An 18,985-nucleotide genomic window follows, 5' to 3' on the forward strand; every position below is an offset into this window, starting at 1 on the left:
TCATGCCTCTGAGCCTTGGAGACTTATGTGTCTGGTAGTTTTTGAGTCACATTCTAGCTTAGATTTGGTCATGGCTGTGTGTGTATGTACATCTGTATGTGCACATGTGTCCTTGGCTCCATGTGGTCATAGCTTTGTGTGTGTGTGTGTGTGTGTGTGTATGTGTGTGGACATCTGTATGTGCACATGTGTCCTTGGCCATGTGTCATTGGCCCCATTGGCCCCATGTGGTCATGTCTTTGCATGTGTGTGTGTATGTGCACATGTGTCCTTGGCCATGTGTCATTGGCCCCATGTGGTCATGGCTTTCTGTGTGTGTATGTGTGTGTGTACATCTGTATGTGCACATGTATTCTTAGCTGTGTGTCACTGGCCCCATTGATCACTGCTCCCAGCCTAAAGCCCTGTCCTGCCTCCACTGTCCTGCATGATGGTCCATCCCATGGACAGTTGCTGCTTGTCTCATACCCACAGTCTCTGTTCAAGCTGGCGGCAGGGGGTAGGGTGGGGGCAGTGTCTGAGGGCCTGAGTGTGAGGATGGCTTTGGGAGCGGAGAAAGGGGAATTCAGAGAAGTCACTAGTCCTGACGGCTCTCGCCAAGACCCGTCTGTTCCTGTAAGGTAGATCCCAAGCCAGAGGACCTGGGTAAGCTTCCAGGCTGAGCCTATTGGATGCTGGGACTCCAGCCAGCAATTAGGTGCAGCTCACATCAAGTCCAGAGGCCAGGGCAAGGAGATCTTAATTCTGGGCCTCTCTGATCATAACTGTGACCAGTGTGAACAGCCAGGTGCCTCTGGCCACCTGGCCACCCACTCTTACAATCAACTGGTTTGCCTTTTACAGCCAAGCCACCTGCCCAACCCCCGCGGGAGAGAAAAGCTACAGCCCTTTTAGGAGTTGGTGCGGTGTTGGGGTACAAAAGGGAAACCATGAAATTCTATCACACGGAGGACAGGCCCAGGCTGGCTGCGCAAGAGTCCAGAAGTGCCACCTCATCGTAGTTGAAGCCTTCTTCCACACGGCATCCCATCTACAGCTACGCCTGGCAAGGTCCTGGCGCCTTTTCCAGAGTGACTGACTTAGAGGAAATTCCATTTACCTGTAAATTTTTTTTTTGGCACTTTCCTACTGAAGATGCAAACATGTTTGTCTTGATAAAAAGTTGGATGACGTGTGGAAGATTCAGATTCACGACACTCCTGTCTGTCACCGGCTCCAGACCTCAAGGGGAAGCTCTTTGGAGGCCCTTGGTGCTGCTGCTCTATGGATTCAACTGCGGCCGAAGAGAATGCAGCATCCAGTGCTCTGGAAACCCTTAGTCTGCCCCCCGCCCCCGTCTGTACCCGTGTGACTGCTCCAGACCCCTGCCTGCTTGGGACCCTAGTGCTAGCCTAGCCAGGGAGGGGATCAGGTCTGGAGAGTGGCTGCCTACCCTGCTGATGCCCAGCATGGGAGACGGCCCGGTACATCCCACTTCTGGGCAGGAGCGCATATCTCAAGGTCTCTGGCATCTCTCATTTCCAGTGGACACGTGGTGGTGCCAGCAATGTGTGGCAGGTTGAAGTGAGGGTACCTCGCTCAGAGGGTGGAGCAGATTTAGACCTTGGACAAAGCCCCCTGCAGGGGTTTTTGGACATTTTCTGTCTGCAGGAGTGTGGTATAGATAGGTGTGAGCTGGTGTCCCAGAGAAGGGTGGTGTTTGTTGGGTGGCCCTGCGAGACTTGTCCCACTCACCTTGGCAAAGACAAGCATCTTGGAGTGTCCTGGGCCACACAGATGCCAGCAGCCCCTCCCAGAGCTGAATTGATCTCTGTTGTCTTGGTCCTAGAGAAGCCTTGACTAGGGTGACTTCTGCATGAAGTAGGGGCCACAGGGGCCTTTGCTGGATCTCCGAGGGTATGGAGAGAGCTGTGCTTGGAGTGGGGCCTGGAGCTGATGGTGACTTTAGATCCTTCCTACCCGGAGCCTTCAAGGCTTCTGACCTCATTTCCTGCAGGGAAGCCTTAAGAGTGCCAGGCCCATCTTCCCATGTCACTGTTGACACGCCACTTGTCTTGCTCTACCCCAGCCTGTGGCACCACGTAACGCTCCATGCTGGGGTGGGGGTGGGTGGAGCCTGCCAGGCTCCAGGCCTGTGTCTGAACTTCTTACTGGCCCTTGGCTCAACCTGGAGAGATCCTGGGGTTCAGTTTACCCTGAAGATGAGGACGGGGCTTGTGGAGAGAAGCCAGTCGGGTCCGAGGGAGCTTGGTAGGGGTCAGATTGTCCCTGGAAAAGGAGTTGGGGGGTATGCAGCATCTCTGGGCCTGCCAAAAATGGGGGCAGGTCTCCATGGCTTGTTTTGAGGACACTGGGCAGGTGGCTGGCCTTTACTTAGCCCAGATATGTACACATCTGTAACATAGTTCCTCCTCTGCTCCTGGAGGGCTGGACCCCCACAGCTTCTTATACTTTGCCACTCCTATACTTGAGTGTCTATCCAAGTCTTAAGGCTAGCAACTGGCCGCACACTGTGGGTAGGCGGGGAGGGGGAGGGGACTCTGGCCATAGACAGGACCACTGAAGGCTTGAGTGCATTATGGTGGCTGACCCCGCTCTCCAAGAAGGGCTGTCCTCTGCACAGGAGTGTCTTCCCTAGTTCGCTCCCCAACCCAGACCTCTGTGCTAATCCCAAGATGGGCAAGATGGTCAGCCCTGTTGGCCTCAGTTGCCACACTGACATCCTAAGACTTAGGCCTGCAGGCTCACGTGGGACAGAATAGGGTCTGTGTCTCTTGACTTCAGGGGTCCATCCCTTCCCTGAAGACTTCCCCCAGGAGTCTTGCTCTGTCCATCCATCTCTGCTTCTTCCTGGGCCATACCCACCCTCTGTGGCCTTCCCCTCTCCACAGCCACCTTGACCTGAGACCCCTGCTGGCCTGGGAGGGCCTTAGCGCCTCAGTTCTCCAGGGTAGACTGCCCAGGCAGCTGAGGAGAGGACAAAGTCCTTCAGAGTGTTCGCATCTTGGCCCTTCAGCTGTCGCCTGCTAGAGAGTGATAGGATAGAGGTGGCATCTTGAGGTGGCTCTCATTTTGCTGCTGATAGAACTGGGTCCTCATGCCCGAGCTGTCAGAGCTGCAGTGACAGTGATTTCTAGCTGCTTTGGCTTGCTTAATTCTATAGGATCTCTGTGGAAGGTGTGGGGTGGCTCTCGGTGACATAGGGGTTTGGGTCAGAGCTACATCATCTGAGGGCACCCCCTCACCCCTGTTCTGAATTGCTTACTCCCCATACCCCAGGGGCCACCTGTGAGCCAGGGTTCCCTCCCCCAGCCTCTGGGTGCTCCCTAGCCCATGTGGGCTGCTGGCTCAGTGACACCGGCAACCAGTCTAAGTCTTGAGTCCTGCAGGGGGCACGTGGAGGGTAGGCTAGGGGGCCAGGGCTCTTTGTAGTCTCATAGAGTGGGCAAGTGTTGATGCTTGGAGTGTCTCGTGTGTGCCAAGGAAGGGGGTTGGGGGCCTAGGCTGACCCTCCCTCCAACTTCGCTGTCTTGGTCTACCCACAAGGGCTCCTGCGCAGACCACAGCCAGGAGGAGGAGGAGGCCAACCTGCCCAATTTATATACCCGAAAGTTTACAGGTCGTGGCGCGTCAGCCCAAAGTCTTTGGTGTCCCTGCGTTTATGGATATTTCCCTCTTAATTTTCAGATTTTTTTTTTTAAAAACAAAAGTATTTTTTTAGGTATGATAAACCCGGAAAGGGCCTGTTGGGTATGTGTGTATGTCCTGAACTCTCCACAAAGCCACACGGACCAGAGCCCAGGTCAGAGGCAGCTCTTCCACCTGGCCTGGAGGGGAGGGAGGGTCCCCTGCTGCCTACCAGGGTCAAGCTAGACTGCAGGGATTCTCTTCCTGCCCAGGCCGGGCTGGCATCTGTCCTACCCTTGCCCAATCGAGCACACCCTGATGAAGTCAGAGTAGGTGCTTGGGGTCAGCTGGGAGCACCTCAGCAGGGGTCCCAAGGGCACATCAGGAGCCCCTCTGAAGGCTGGGCAGACCAGTGGTATCTCCACTTGTATTCTCTGTGTGTATGTTTTGGTTTCTGTGTTTTAATAAACCCTTTGGGAAGGGATGGAATCGCTGTAGTTCTTAGCCTCCGTGATTTAGGACGGGGATGCGGTGAGAGGCCGGGGAGGTGAGGGTCCTTTCCCAAACCTTCTACATTTATGATTGGTACCCACGGCTCAGGGCTTACAAGGAAGGAGGGGAAACCCCAAGTAGCAGTGTTGCTGGAGGAGATGCCCCCCCCCCAGACACGGAGTGATCCCCGTGCCCCCAAACCCACCAGCAGGAGAGCAGCAGCTGGCTGGTCCCTAAAGGCATGGCGTGGCGTGTCCCAGCCATCAGCCCTGGGCCTTTGGAGGCATCAGCAGGGATGTACTGGTGGCTAGCAGGGAACAAGCACCTGCATCTCCCACAGGCTTCAGGGGGGTCATCTGGGAGAGGTCGGGGTGGATCTTGTGACCTCCCCAACCCCTGGACTTGGTCCCTTCCTCTCATCTTGTCCTTAGCTGTAGAGTTGGCTTTGGGGTGGGTGGGGCGGGGAACCCAAGACCTCAGCTCCCTGCATTTGGCAGCTCTGCCTCCCCGCCCCCCGGGGGACTGTCTCTGAGGAAAGGAGAGATCAGAAACGTGGAGACCAAAGGGCTCGGGTTTTATTTGCCATTCCATAAATACGGGGCCGCACCTTGGTCTGAGTCTGTCGGGAAGCTGGAGGCGTTTGCTGTCGGCCTGGTGGGGTGCAGTTAGCGAGGAGCCACGCTCGTTTAAAAAAAAACAAACAAAAAACGGGGAGAGAAAGCACGTTATGTATGTACATGAGGAGAGCAGGCACACAGGTGCGCTGCTGTGCCTTGGGACCTTGGGCTCCGAGTGCCAGATCCTCTCTCTACATGGCCCTCCTCCTGCACCAGGCCTGGCAGACTACTTCAAGGTGAAGAGAAGCTGGCTTGGGCTGGCCTGCAGGCAGCTGGGCTAAAGGAAGGAGAGGCCATGGAGGAAGGAGCTGGCCTTACACCCTTTGAGGGCCTGGGGGCAAGCTCCCACTAACAGGCTGTCTGTACTTGCTCTACATGGCCTCCCAAGCCAAACCCCTCCGCAGAAGTTTAAGAAGCAAATCCCTGACGCTTCGAGAGTGGGTGTGGAAGACAACCTCTCAGAAACACTTGGTTAACATGTCTTTTGCATCTAGGGCTCCTGTGGGCTAAATCCTATGGGCCTTAGCCCGGCAGCCTGTTTTCCTGTCTCTTGCACATCACCAGCAGGAGCTTAGCTCTGAGGTGTGGTTCACAGGCAGGCAGTAGCTCCCACTGTGGGCATCCCTGCATGCCTGGCCCACCTAACAAGCAGGGCCAAGGCCAGCTGTGTGGACAGGTCTGGTACTTCCTGCTGGGCCACTGCAGGGCCCTGTCCAGAAAGCTGGCTCTGCTAGCCAGGCATGGAAATACCAGAGCCCATGGTCTCCATCCCCCCACACACAGAGCTGCTTCTGAGGTCTTAGGGTCAGCACTATGAGCAGCGAAGGTTAGAGAGCTCAGGGTTTTCGGGGGGGGGTTTGTCTGCCTTTCTTCCTGTCTCCTCCCCATAAACCCCCCCAACCCCCACCCCTGTCCTCACCTCTGCCCAGCCTTAAGAGCAGCAAGGAGCAGCCTTGTAATAGCAGCTACAGAAGGCAAAGCTAGGGTGCTAAGCATCTAGGACTTGTGCCTGGGAGCTGGCCATGGTCTGTGCAGCAGGGCAGGAGGCTGGTCTCCTAGGGAGGCAGCTGGGTAGGACCCTGTCCCCCAGAGCATCACAAAACCATGGGATGGGGCCTCCAGGCAGTGTGTACTGACCAATCCCGCAGGCTCCCTGGCATCAACATCCATGCAGGATTTATCCCAGTGATAAAGGGCTGCCTATCCTTTCCACTACTTCCTCTCCCCATCCTGCCCTAGGCCAGCATGAGGGTACGCAGAAGGGAATGGGTGGTCCTAGCCATTTTTCCAGGGAGAAGCTCTGGGATCTATTCTTAAAACACGGAGACTATTACTGGAGCTGCTCCCGTAGTTCCCTGGCTTGCAACATAGCTCTAAGTGCTTCATCTGGGCAAAGCCCACATCATGAGCCCACTGCCCCGGTACAGCAGAGGTATTGGAAGGTCTGTGAGAGCAATATGGTCTTGCAAGCCTGCTGCCACCTGCCTGCGGTGGGGCCAGCTGCCACACTTGCCCACGAGTGTCTGTCTTGAGAGGCATACTCCGATGGGCTCCATCCAAGCCTGCTGAGCTTGCCTGCTGTGGGGCTCAGCAGTTGGAAGATGCTGGGAAAGCCAGCTGGAATCCCTGGCCCTGCCAGCAAGGGGGAGGGTGGGGGCCAAGGGCCAGCTGGGTAGCTATGTCAGCCAAGGCTCGGTGGGTATGTGGGGCAGGTCAAGACCTAGGAAGAATGGGATCCAGGCCAGCCTTGAGCAAAGTACCTGGTGTCCATGGAAAGAGGGAGGGCCCTGCTCTAACCACCAGGACTCTGGGAGAAGGGTGCACACCCCTCTTTTGAGATGGGCTCTTGGCGGCCCCTCCTGCTCTAAGGATGAGACCTCCACCCGGCCATGGCTTCTAGAATTTCCGTGAAGGGCCATGGCTGGGGGCAAGTGTTTCTTCTTGAAGGATAAGCAGAGGTGGTGGGCTTGGGCGGGAGCCTCTGGATGTCCCCCTAACTGATGCCATCCCCTGGCATCCGTTGTCGGACAGTATCCAGTGAAGAAGCGGCAGGCGGCATCTGGCGGTGACTTTGGAGGTCGATTCCCTGTCACGTCTGGGCATAGTGATTTCCCTTTGGATGTGAACCACACTCTGCATTTGGCTTTGGAACAGCAGAAGCGAGCGAACAGAGACGAGGAGGGAACCGGGAACTGTCCGGGTGGGGCACGAGGGGTGGGGAGTAGACTTAGGATCTATAGTCCTTTTTGCTGTAGGGTTTATTGCCCAGAATGCTGTCGATCTCGTGGACGATGGAAGACGACAATTTTGGAAGGACCTGCATGCAAGGATAAGAGTGTAGCTTGGCCTGGGGGAGAGGAGGGTGACTTCCCAGTGTCTCACGGCTCCTACTCTGTGCTTTGCACCCACCAGGGATCCAGCCTGGGCTACCAGTCCTATCAGGTCTTTTGATTCTGAACTTGGCCTCTCTCCATGCCAAGAGCCCCAGCAAAAGCCTTCTAAACGCCCAGCTGGGGCATGCCCCGTTCCACATCAAACCTCCATCTCAGCTCTGGGTCATGGCCCTTTGCTCCAAGTCCTCTGACTTCCCGTTACCCAGCTGAGTGGCTGCCCAGCTCCTTCGGCTCCTTCATGCCTTTCTGACTTTGGTTCAAGGCCCCCCTGTCGTCTTAAGGCCCTCGGGTCTCTATAATGCCTCTATTCCCCTGCATTCCGCATCCTTGCCTGCTCTGGCCTCTCCGCTCACGGAGGTGGCTCTCTCAACACACCCACTCGAAACATTTGTGTCTGATTCTGTGAGGACCAGCTCTGCAAGAAGCAGGGCTCAATTGCGATCCCTGTACAGCTTATACTCCCGGAAAGGTGTCCAGTGAAGCTGTGTCTCCAGGAAGGCTGGGGATACCTGAGCCCACCACCGGGGCCCCCGCATCTCACCTGTATTGCTCCAATGTTCTCCATAAGTTGTTCTGCATTGGAAGCACCCAGAAGCACGGAGCTGACACCCTCATTCCTCAGGCACCAGGCTGTGGGCAGCGAGACCAGAGGTGAGGGCGGAACCCTCTGCAGGGCCTGCCTGCCTGAGCGTGCCTGGGCAAAGGTAGTGGAGCTCTTGTCTGGGGCCCGAGGGGGCTTGGGACGCTCAGTAGTACTGGGAGAGTTTGCCCATGGGGCTAGAAGAGGTTCTGGCCACACTGTCTCTGCTGGAGAGGTGGCCCAAGTGTTTAAAGATCCCTTCTATCCTCCATGACCCCTGGCTAGCTGCCTGAAGCTCTAGGCTGGTGGCCTAGGCTCTTAAAGAGACAGAGTCCACCTCTGCCCCTGAGAGTCCTTACCCTGGCCATCATGGGGGTTCTCTCCAGGGCCCCTTTCCACAGTGTAGCTAGACAACTACCTAAAGACATCTTGGGGTGGGGGAGGTATAGCTCAGGCCCTCAGGGACCCCAGGAGCAAGTGTCTCGCTATTGTACCCAGAGCCCATTTACCTATGGCCAGCTGGGGTAGGGTGCAGCCCAGGCGTTCGGCAATGGCCTGCAGTTCCTTCAGCTTGGCCTGCTGGCGGCGACCCTCCTCACTCAGGATCTTGTCCTTCAACCACTGGTAGCCCTGGGAAGGGGAAAGCCCAGGTAAGGGAAGGTCCCTGGACCTCTCGATGCAGGTACTCTTCCTCTAGAGATTCCTTCCTGGGCTCTTTTGTCCCCTGGCCTCATGCTTGGCCCTGGGCCAGACTTAGACTCTTTCATATCATGAAGGAGAAGGATGGTGGTGGATTGACCTGACCCTGAGCCAGAAGCACAGGCTGCCCACCGTTTGCCCTCAAGGCTCTTGTCTCCCGCATATGAACATTCTCATTCTTCCTGGGTGTTCTCTCACAGGGATGGGGTTGGACTTTGGGCCAACTCTTAAGCTTTGTCTGGGGTATCCAAGATGGGAGCGTGGGTCAATCATGGGTAAGGAACATATCATACACTAGTAGACCAGCTTGTACTGTGAATACTGAGCCATGGTAGGGGAGTGGTTCGTGGGCCTGCTTACCCGGGGCTAGCCCCACCCCACGGGTGGGAGAAAGGCCTGTATCCTCATTCTTATGCCAAAGGCACCCCTCCCCCCACAGCTGTGCTCACCTTCAGGGAGGCTCTGGAGTAGGGTGGGATCCCGCTGTCATACTTCCCTGAGACGATGCCGCACGCCAGAGGGGACCAGGTCATGGCACCTACTCCTGAGAGGGTGCAAGAGAGAGAGAGAGAGAGAGCAGGTGAGGTCAAGCTGGTCCTGAGGGGAGGAGAAGAGTGGCTGACGGCAAGGTAGGACAGTACCCACCTATCTTGTGGAACAGCTCTGGCAGCTGGACCTCCACCTTCTCCCTCTGGAACATGTGATATTCCGCTTGCTCGCAGATGGGCGGGATCAGGTTGAACTGCCGAGCCACCGAGTAGGCCTCCTGAGGTGCGGAAGCAGACCATTGCCATCAGCCACCTGCAGCCCCAGGGACCTTACTGCTCTCTCTATCCCCATCCCCACCCCACCCCCCAGCTTTCCTGAGAGCCCAGAGGGTGGGCTTTGGAATCCTAAGACTTAAAGGGCCGAGGCAAATGGGATCAACGGTACCTCAGTTTCCCCATTTGTCATACGGTTCCAATGAGTCAAGGTGCCTGTAGCTCTTCTAATTGGGCCTGGCTCATTACTGGCACTCCGCACAGCATGCCTGTTGCCCTGTGGCCCTGACCTCAAAGGTAGTGCTCCCTCAGGAGGCAGCAGCTCTGTCTGCTAACCCTGGGATCAGGAGCTTGGGGTCTTGGCTTGGAGGTGCTCCCTTAAATTCCATGGATGAGGTGAGCTCGCTACTGTGTGTAGACAGTTGTATGGCAGGGGACACGCTTGCCACTTAGGGAGGAGCTGTCCCACTTTGGTCTGAGACTCAGCTTCCTCATTTATAAAATGGGATAGCGACACTCAGATTTTTCTGAGTCCTGGCTGTGGGCAGTCAGAGCAAGATGCCCGACAAAGGCTCTGGAGTGTACTCAAAAGCTGACTTATGCCAGGGTCTTCTCAAGTCCCCCAGGATTTGAAACAGCCTAACCCCACCCACCCTTGTACTTCTTGCCAACACAGGATGAAGCAGGGACCTGTGATTCACTGTAGCTACAGCTATGGAATGCTGGGACACCGGGCATGGGTGGGGTGAGGCCAGATGAGGAGTGGAGGTGTGGGTAGGGAGGCGGGGTAGTCAGGAAAGAGTCTCTACGACCCCTCTGCCCTCAGGCAGCCTCATCATCTGGGCACTCCCTTCAGTGTCACTGTCAGCAGGGACATCCTGCTGACTCTTCCTGGGAACCACAGAATACCCAGGGACACAGGTTGCTGTAGCCTCTGACGGCTCCCATGGGAGAGAAGGACAATTACTGGGGTGCTTTGTTGAGAATAAGGATGAAGGGAGAAACCACGGATTAACAGAAATTTGGATCCTAGCAGCTGGGTTGGTCATTTTCCAAGACAGCCCAGGATCTGTCCGGCATTATCTAGGTATCAGCCTTGAAGTAAGGCAATGTAACCTAAAGCATGGGACTTCACCCCCATCCCTGACCTCCCCATTTGAGACATGGGGCAACATCAGCATTTACCTCCTGTGGCACTGTAGAGGTTAAATCTCAAATCCCACAGAACAGCCTACCACGTGGCAATGAGCATAGGTGCCGAGGCTTGCTTAGGCTCTAAGATCACACTTAAAGCTTCCTATAGGTTTTCCCCAGAAGCCTCAGAGCAGGCCATGAGGGTAAGCCATCCATGCAGGGCCATGTTGAGTCAGGTTGAGACCCATGGCTATGCCAATCACACCCTCGCCAAGCACACGTACCTAAGTCTTGGTTTCTCCTCCCACAAAAAAAACAAAAACAAAAACAAAAACACAAAACAAAAACCCCATGCCTGCGGACACACGGGCGTCACCCTACCATGATCTCCATGGAGCTCCAGCGTGATGTGCCCCAGTACATGGCCATCCCCTGGTTGATGACATGGGTCATGGCCCGCACGGTCTCTGAGAGAGAGAAAGAGAGAAGGGAGACCACGTTTGGGATAGCTGGGGCTCAGGGCCAAGCCTGGGGATAGTCTGCAGATGCAGGTGGGGTGCCAGGAGGAGGGAGCAGGCTGCAAAGGCGTCTTGCAAGCAGTGTACTTCCTGGCTCCCGGAGTTCGGTGTGGGTGTCGGGAAGGGGAGATTCCCCGAGGAAAGAAAATGGACTTGAAGACAAGTCCTCTGACAAGGTGAGCCTTGCCTGGATCCTTAGAAAAGGCTTATAGGTAGGTAGACTGATGTGTCCGTGGCTGGCTATGGAAAGGAGAGAGGGTGAAGCCCAGGAGCGGTCTTAGACTCTAGAACGGGGACATGGGAAACCTGGTCACTCAGGGGGGACCATCTGGATGAAGGCTACAGTCAGCCTGGCCACAGCAGTGCCATTAGCAGAGCTTGCAAGCCCAGCTCGGCAGGTTCCAGGAAGGCGCCTCACTGGGTGCCCGAGGATTTCGGAGAGGGTGGGATGGTTGGTGTTTGTAGGGACAAAGGCAGGCCCTTGAGGCTGGAGCCTTCTTCTCTCAGTGCCTGGGGAGCCAGAAGCAGAAGTTGAAAGTTTTGGGGAGACCATGCCTGCCCAGGCTGGAGTATCCCTCAGTACATGCCATTCTCAGGGCAACGGAGGTGGGGTGGGGAGGGGATGGGGAGGGAGTAGGGGGATTTAATTATCCTTCTGTGAGGGGGCAAGGTCTGGAGCAAATAGTTGTAGGGTCCCACAAAAGCCAGGACCTACAACATCTCAAGGAATAAACGACTGAATCTCACCCCCATCTTCTTCTAGGGCAAGAGTGGGACTCTTCCCACCCCAATGACACAGTCTTCCTTATAGTCAAGAGTTTGGGTGGGGGCATAAAAATCCGCCAGCTGGGGGCTGGTGAGATGGCTCAGTGGGTAAGAGCACCCGACTGCTCTTCCGAAGGTCTGGAGTTCAAATCCCAGCAACCACATGGTGGCTCACAACCATCCGTAACGAGATTTGGCACCCTCTTCTGGAGTGTCTGAAGACAGCTACAGTGTACTTACATATAATAAATAAATAAATAAATCTTTAAAAAAAAAAAAAAAATCCGCCAGCTGAAGGTATAAAGGGGACTGGGAGAAGAAACGGATAACCAGGGTTGGGGGACAAGAGGGCGATGGGGGTGGGGAGTGTGGTGGAAACACAATATACACATGTAGGAAAAAGTCGTAACAGAAGCCATCATTAGGAATGGTCCTATGAGCTGGTTTAAAAACCCTGCCATGTGTAGATCTTTCCCCTTGGCTGTTTTGCCTCTTAGGGATAGTGTGGGTTGTTAAAAGAGATCGTGGCCCTGGTGGGGTGAGGGCTGGCTCCATGGATTCCCAGCAGGTCTGATACAGTGCTTGCAAGGTTGACAGCCAAAGGCAGGGAAGGAATGGAGAGGGGCAAGTGTTTCTAAAATCACAGTGGTAACATCTGCCTCAGCTCCGAATGCTCCACCCATCCCAGAGGCAGATCCCCACCTGGCGATGGCAGGGACCGAGGGAGAAGGGAGGGAAGGAAGAAGAAAATGCTGGGGCTGTTCTGGGAGCCTGCCTGCAAAGGGCACTGGGGTCACCACCTCCTTGAACTTGACTGCTCTGTTTTGGGGTACCTTACTTCTTGCTCATTCTGGGTCCCTATATTTCTTTGGCCAAGGTCTGTTCATGGTGGAATCCAGGGCATCCTTATATCTGGTACCGAGGCTGCGCAGCTTCCGGGAGAGTGGTCCCGGCAAGTTCACCCAGAATGCCAGGGAAGCCACACTCCACTCTGTCCCCCGCCCCCTGCAGGGCAATTACGCCCTTGCCTGTCTTCTGAGGTCAGAGACTGTGGCTCTTTGGCGGCTTCTTTGCCCTGACTAGGTAAGGGATATATGAGAAGAGAGGCTGGGTCTTCTGGGACTGTCCCTTAATCACTGGCTTTAAATGACATCTTTTACATCCAGAAGAGAGCAATGACTGATTGGGATGCTTTTTCAGGAGACTGAGGGGTCCTGGGGCCCTCAGTGGTTCCCCGGGCTCCTCGATGGGCTGTCCTTGTTAAGATTTTTAGAAACACTCTTGGGGGCACCCCAGACCATGCAGCATGGCTCCCCTACTCTTTTCAGCCAAGGCTCAGGTCCACATGCCAGAGACAGGGAAGCCACAAGGACAGCTCACATCAGTCCCTCTCCCCAGCCTCCCCGAGAGCTCTGTCTGGTCATGGTTATGGAGATCACAGCCAGGGGATCGGCACTATGCCCTTCCCATGCAGTGAGAAAGATGGAGACAGTCTGGCACCTGGGAATCAGGCCAATGGACAGGAATCTGGTGTGACTGGCTGTTCTGAGGGGCAGGGGAGCCTAGGCACCGGGGGGGATGTGGGCAGAGGCAGGCTGGATGTATGTTCAGGAGCACTGTGTATCCACATCAGCATGTCAGTGAAGCCAGAGACAAGTGACCCTTAGGGACGACTGTCTTTCACCTCAATAATTAATACTGCTGGACAGAAGCAAGGGGTGCCAGCTCCTTCCAGCTGCAGCCAAAACCCAGGGCATCTCTGCAGCATTACAGACAATACATAGGAATGCAGCATTACAAATAATACATAGGAGGGGTCAGGTGGCAGCACCAGGTGGCAGGCAGGTGCCCTGCCAGTGTGGAACACTGCCCAGCTCCTAGGGTGACAAAGGCCTACCCTTGAGGTGGGGTTCTATGGCCCTTGGCTGATTGGGGGGGGGAGGCAGATACCAAGCATGGCACAAGGAAGCCCTGGACCTCAGCATCATGCCAGCTCACATACATAGAATCACTCCATTTCGATGGAGTTTCCTGGCTGCTAAATAAGAAGACACGAATGACCACAGAGCCAGGGCACTCACAAGGAACCAGCATGGTCGATGGGGCAGCTTGATGGATGGTGTTCTGTGAGCTATGTGAGAGGCTACGTCTTCTTAGGGGTCCCAGGACCCTTCTGGAAACCTGGTCTTTCCCAACCCTCCCATCATATCACCCAAGGTCAAGTTCCCAGGTAGGGACTGGAGCATCCTCAGATCAAGAGAAGACCCCAGTAGAAAGCCAGCCGGCCACCGCAGGTCACGGCACCGCAAGCATGGAGTGGGGGGGGGGGCATGCACGCTGGTAGGGAGGGGATGGGGATGGCAGCGCGGATGGACAGCAAGGGGCTCCGATGCCATTTTGCTTTCCCTTTGCTTGCACGATGTCCTCACGGGGCATGTCCCCACCCCTTATGCATTTTATGGAGAAGTTTGTCATGGGGGGACAGAGCGTCGTGAATAAAAGTACTGTCTCATAAAATGCAGCTCGGACAGAGAGTCAATAGTCGGCTGAGGGTACTGTGTACCTTCAATGATGAATGTCCGTGACTTGAAGGAACTAAATGGGTCCCCTGCTGATAAAAGAAAGGTTTAAAGAGACCAGAGTTTATCGCTGTGGGAACACAGAGGCCTGGTATGATAAAGGACAGGACAGAAGGGCACAAATCATCACACAGAACAGAGTTCTGTTAAAAAGAAAGAATATATATATATATATATATATATATATATATATATACGCACACACACACAAGTGTGGTATATATATAAAAGCAAATGGAGACAAAATAACCAGTTCAGCTTAACCTCCCGAGTCCCCGGAAGCAGCAAAGCATAAATGAGAAGATGCCGAGGCAGCAGGTGGGAAAGATGGAGGGACCGGGTGTCGAGGGAATAAATAAACGCCAAAGAAACCCAGACAGCTCTTCAAAGCACTGAGTGCCCAGTCTCCTTCAGGCAATAAGACCCCACTAGAGCAGAAGACCTCTAAGCCCTCCCGGGGGAACCAGAATAGAAGAGTACAGTGGTCCCCGACAGACACCACTGTGCAAAATACCAACCGCTGTGCAAAGAGAACGCAGCCAGGGGAGAAGTCCTGAACACAGCCAGCTTGAAGAATGAGATCAGGGCCTCGGGCCAGCCCTCCCCCGCCCACCTCTGTCCTGAGGGCCCAGTGTGGATGTGCTCGACAGTCACCAGAGCAGCTGGCTCTGCCCTGCATGAGTTGGCTAAGGGGATAACTGGTCGACCTACCTTCCATGGGCGTGTTGGGGTCTGGGCGGTTGGCAAAAACCACATCCACGTACTCCAGCTGCAGCCGCTCCAGGGACGCTTTCAGTCCTGGGAGAAGAACAGGAGGGGTCAGCTGCTTGTGCTTCTAGCCCCTCCCTGGGCCAGGCTCAGGGGGAAAGAGAGGCATGAGGGCGGGCTCATGCTATGTAGAGCTTTAGGGCAGGTGAGTGTCTCAAGGAGATGCTAAGACATCCTTAAGGGAGTGGGTACCCTGTCCATTCCAGAAGATGTCAGAAGAGCACAGGCCAAATGTCCAGAGACCAAATGGATACATGAGCTTTGGTCCACTCTCAGGACCCGGTGGTCTGTGCAGTAACAATGGCCACAGTACCACACAAGGAGGGAGCAGTATTGTTTACTGTACAAAAGGCTGCTGGTATTGGACACACACAAGTCATTAATCCACACCTGCCAACAGCTAGGGTAAAGGCTGGGTCTGAGGTGGGAGGGTCAGGTGGCAAAGCTCCCGTTACGATGTTTATTATGAAGAATATTGCTTGGAGTAAACGTGACTTGAGCAAGAGGCAGATCCCTCATCCAGCCACCGCCACTCTGGGCGGCATATCCGATATTCCCAGAAGCCCTGAATGGGGGGGGGGTATGCCCTCACACCCACACTTTCTAGGCCATTTGACACAGGCCTCAGCTCAGGGAGGTGATGGCTCTCCCCCAATACCATTCAGCCAACACACATTCAGCCTGCCCTGAAATCTGGCCGGCTCTGTCCAGGTTTATCGCAGCCTTTGCTCAGTAGCGCGTTCCCCTCGCAGTTCCCCCCCTCCCCCATATCTTTTTGGAGCAGAAGGAAATGGCCAAAGGAGGGCTCTGTGGACCCCAGGGTTGAGGCCTAGGCTGGGTCTTTGAAGAAAAGGGAAGGCTACTACACTTCTCAGCTTTAGTCACGTGCCAGGGACACCAGGGTTGGAGTCCCTCCTCACCTTCAATTATGTGCTTCCTGGAAAGGCCTCTCTCAGTCTCCGCTCTGAAAAACACGTCAACAGGGTGGGGGGTGTTGCAGTTGGTTTGGGGATGATATTTACGATATGGGGAGCCAGGAGAAAAGCAGGTCAGGAAATCTGACGTCTGTGGGTGACAACTACGAGCTCAGGTGGATTCCTAGACTCTGTCCCCAGGGTGGAGTGGGGTCGAGGGCTCTGGTTTTTGAAATCACCTTGGCGGAGGGCTCTGGTTTTCGAAATCACCTTGGCGCTGCCCAGTTTGGTTTTATTTACTTATGCTTTTTGAGATAGTTTCTTTCTACTTAGCTCATGGTGGCCTCAAACTCATAATCCTCCTGTCTCAGCTTCCCAAGTATTGGGGTTACAGAGGCAAGGCCAGTTACACATTTTTTTTTTTAAAGAGTGAATCATATATGTTTTTAAACTTTCTTTTTTCTTTCTGTCTCTGTCCCTCTCTCCTCCTCCTCCTCCTCTTCCTCTTCTCTCTCTCCTTGAGACAGGGTTTCTTGTGTCCCAGGCCAGCTTCACATTTATGACACAGCCATGGCTGACCTTCAGTGTCTGCTTCCTCTGCCTCTGAAATGCTGTAACTACAGGCATGAGCTAGCACACTTAGCTTACTGGATATGAGGAGCACAGGCCTTCATGCATGCTTGGCAAACACTCTTCTAACCGAGCTTCCTCCTCAGCCCAGAAATCATATTTACAACCCCCATGAGATGAACTTTGCCTTACAGAGAATATAGACTCGGACACCTGGAGACAGGCAGAGTGAGTGATATAGGTGGCCCAGGGACTTTAAGGGGATTTAGGCAGTTCACCATTTTCTGTTTTCTCGAATGTTTATAATGCCATAATTTAAGCAAAAATAATAAAAGTTAAGCAACGTTTGAGTAATAGACAAATTCGACCAAAGCTGCTTGCAGTTTGGGAATACGTCAATAGCTGCCAGTCTGTGGGTGGCTGCACAGAGGTCAACATACCCTCCCTCCCCAAGACTACGCTATGGCCCTGTCCCCAGCCTGGTCTCTGCAGGAGCCTGGGCTGTGGTGAGCTGCCACTCTGGGAACACTGCAATCTCTGCACTTACTTTCCACCCCAGAAGATCTTGGTGGTGATGACAAGGCTGGACCGTCTGCAGGGCAGAAGAGAGGGAGGGTGTTACTGGACCTGGCTGGCCCTTGCTGTCTTCCCTCAGCCCCTCCCTAGGGGCTGCTCTCTTATGTGGGAGCGTTTCTGAATTGTGACATTCTTGCCAGGGTTTGGATCTCCCCACTAAAAGATGTAGCCAAGCTCCCAACACTGTGGCCTGGGTGCTGGGGTCTTTCAGTGTCTCCTCACAGCAATGGCACAGTGACTAAGACAGGTTCCCATTTTGCTAGCTTTGAACTCCATCACTTTCTAAGCACTGAGGGACGTGATATAGCTGGGTGCTGGGCTGAACCCTGCCCCCCCCCCCCAGGTCTAGCACAGTTCAGGTCTAGCACAGTTCCGCCAGGCTAGATTGGCGACTTTCAGGTCTAGACAGCCCCCCCACCTACTCCCACACTGGTCCCTTTACAGATGGGGACAGTGAGCCCCTGAAGGTTGAACTGATCTCTAAGGTCCTTGGCTGGGGCAGAGAAGACGGGGTCCAGCTGAGAGTCAAAGGCTTTCACATGAGCCCAGGCCACCTGGGAATGTTCATGTGTAGCTCATTTTGGCTGAAGGAACCGCCCCCCCCCCCTTGAATCTCTGAGTGGAGCAGGGCAAAGCTCTCTCTCTCTCTCTCTCTCTCTCTCTGTGTGTGTGTGTGTGTGTGTGTGTGTGTGTGTGTGAGGGAAGGCTAGGACCAATCACATGAAGAATCACTTTGCCTCAGAGAACTGAACTGTGCACCTCCTTAGGGACATAGCGAACCCTGGCACCCCAGTCTTAGCTGCTTGCATGGCACCCACTGTGGTGTGACGGCCCACTCCCTCTGGAGGAGCAGGAGCTACCTCTGTTCTGAGAAGTCCTCCCTTTCTGCAGGAACAACTGTGCGTGACCTGAGGCTCGGTGTGCACAGGGAGGCCACGGGCAGTACTTTCTGTGTGCACGGCACGGTTTCACGTGGCTGAGGTGACCTAGAATAACTGATCATTCTGTTTTTCACCTCCTGAGGACTGGGATTACCAGTGTGCCTGTACCATGCCACTTCCTTTATGCAGCGCTGGGAATTGAACCCATGGCTGGCGAGAACTCTACCAACATCCCTAGCCCTCTGCAGGACTCTTGTTCCTGCCTAGCACTGGCCCTTGCAGGATACTTAACTTTTCCATAAAAATAAAGAGAAGGAAAAAGAAGAAAAGGCTCTGGTGAGGAAGGGTATGTGTTGTCAAGCTCGATACCCTGAGCTCATACAACGTGCCACATACCCATCATGTGTAAATAATATATGTAGTGATAAAAGGCAATTAAAAAACATGCAAGGGGCTGAAGGACCATTCCTGCGGTAATCAGGAAAGAGCAACCCACAAACTCTCATGGTTTCCACTGCAGGGCCACCAAGTCCAGGCTTGTCCCAGACAGATGGCCTGCCCACCCCGGCATGCATTTGCCTCTCCCGTGCTGCATCCCTCCCCCAGCCTTCCTTGTGTGCCCTGGAGACAGACCACAGAGAACTGGAAAATTACCTCCATCCCTTCTTCTTAATGATGTTCCCTAATACCACTTCAGCTCTGTGAAGCAAGAGAGAAAGAGAGGCAGACATGGGGATTTCATCAGTGCATAACGGAAAAAAAAAATCAAACCCAGCCCCACCGTGACAATGGGCCATCGGGTCCCCTCTGTGAAAATGCCACTGGGGTTGGAACGCTAGGCTGCCTATGTGGCGTTAGCTCTGCAGCTCATTCCAGAAGGGCTGAGGCCTGCAACTGTCCAGGCCTGGAAGCAGGGGCTCTGCTAGTCCCCAGATGCAAAGGCCTGCGCCTCTATGCCCTGTCCTGAGGCAGCAGATGCACCTTTGCATGTGCTGGAAGGAAAGGTCCCCAGAATACTGCTTCCTCGGCCAGCTGCAGATACACTGGGGAAAAGGTGATAGAATGTAACAGGTGAATCTATTTGCAAAAGGTACCAGCAAAGGGCAGCCAA

At 54.6% G+C, this 18,985-nt stretch overlaps 2 protein-coding genes across 26 annotated transcripts in view; one reads left to right on the top strand and one right to left on the bottom strand.

Moving 5' to 3' along the window:
* Nucleotides 1–4,123, top strand: part of Chd5 (chromodomain helicase DNA binding protein 5) — a 51,549-nt gene extending 47,426 nt beyond the window's left edge. For 6 of the 10 annotated variants that reach the window (XM_006538929.2, XM_006538933.2, XM_006538930.2 and 3 more), the window contains one exon: nt 844–4,120. Coding sequence is in view for 2 of the 10 variants with exons in the window: in XM_006538931.2 (XP_006538994.1) it covers nt 844–894 (51 nt within the window). In the remaining 8 variants the exon portion in view is untranslated. Of the gene's footprint in view, nt 1–843 lie in introns of all 10 variants that reach the window. The other 4 variants (NM_001081376.1, NM_029216.2, XM_006538931.2 and 1 more) reach the window with 3 other exon arrangements.
* Nucleotides 4,124–4,672: 549 nt separating this feature from the next.
* Kcnab2 (potassium voltage-gated channel, shaker-related subfamily, beta member 2) overlaps nt 4,673–18,985 on the bottom strand; it is an 86,806-nt gene continuing 72,493 nt past the window's right edge. For 8 of the 16 annotated variants that reach the window (NM_001355173.1, XM_011250199.3, XM_006538586.4 and 5 more), the window contains 11 exons: nt 18,529–18,573; nt 16,965–17,009; nt 15,854–15,897; nt 14,877–14,963; nt 14,150–14,197; nt 10,685–10,770; nt 9,054–9,174; nt 8,858–8,952; nt 8,219–8,339; nt 7,671–7,759; nt 4,673–7,053 (listed from right to left, as the gene is read on the bottom strand). In NM_001355173.1, the coding sequence (NP_001342102.1) occupies nt 6,964–7,053; nt 7,671–7,759; nt 8,219–8,339; nt 8,858–8,952; nt 9,054–9,174; nt 10,685–10,770; nt 14,150–14,197; nt 14,877–14,963; nt 15,854–15,897; nt 16,965–17,009; nt 18,529–18,573 (871 nt within the window). In that variant the 3' untranslated portion in view covers nt 4,673–6,963. The remainder of the gene's footprint in view (nt 7,054–7,670; nt 7,760–8,218; nt 8,340–8,857; nt 8,953–9,053; nt 9,175–10,684; nt 10,771–14,149; nt 14,198–14,876; nt 14,964–15,853; nt 15,898–16,964; nt 17,010–18,528; nt 18,574–18,985) is intronic. The other 8 variants (NM_001252654.2, NM_010598.4, XM_030253266.1 and 5 more) reach the window with 1 other exon arrangement.

The sequence above is a fragment of the Mus musculus genome, chromosome 4 (genome assembly GCF_000001635.26).
Source record: "Mus musculus strain C57BL/6J chromosome 4, GRCm38.p6 C57BL/6J".
Lineage (NCBI taxonomy): Eukaryota > Metazoa > Chordata > Mammalia > Rodentia > Muridae > Mus > Mus musculus.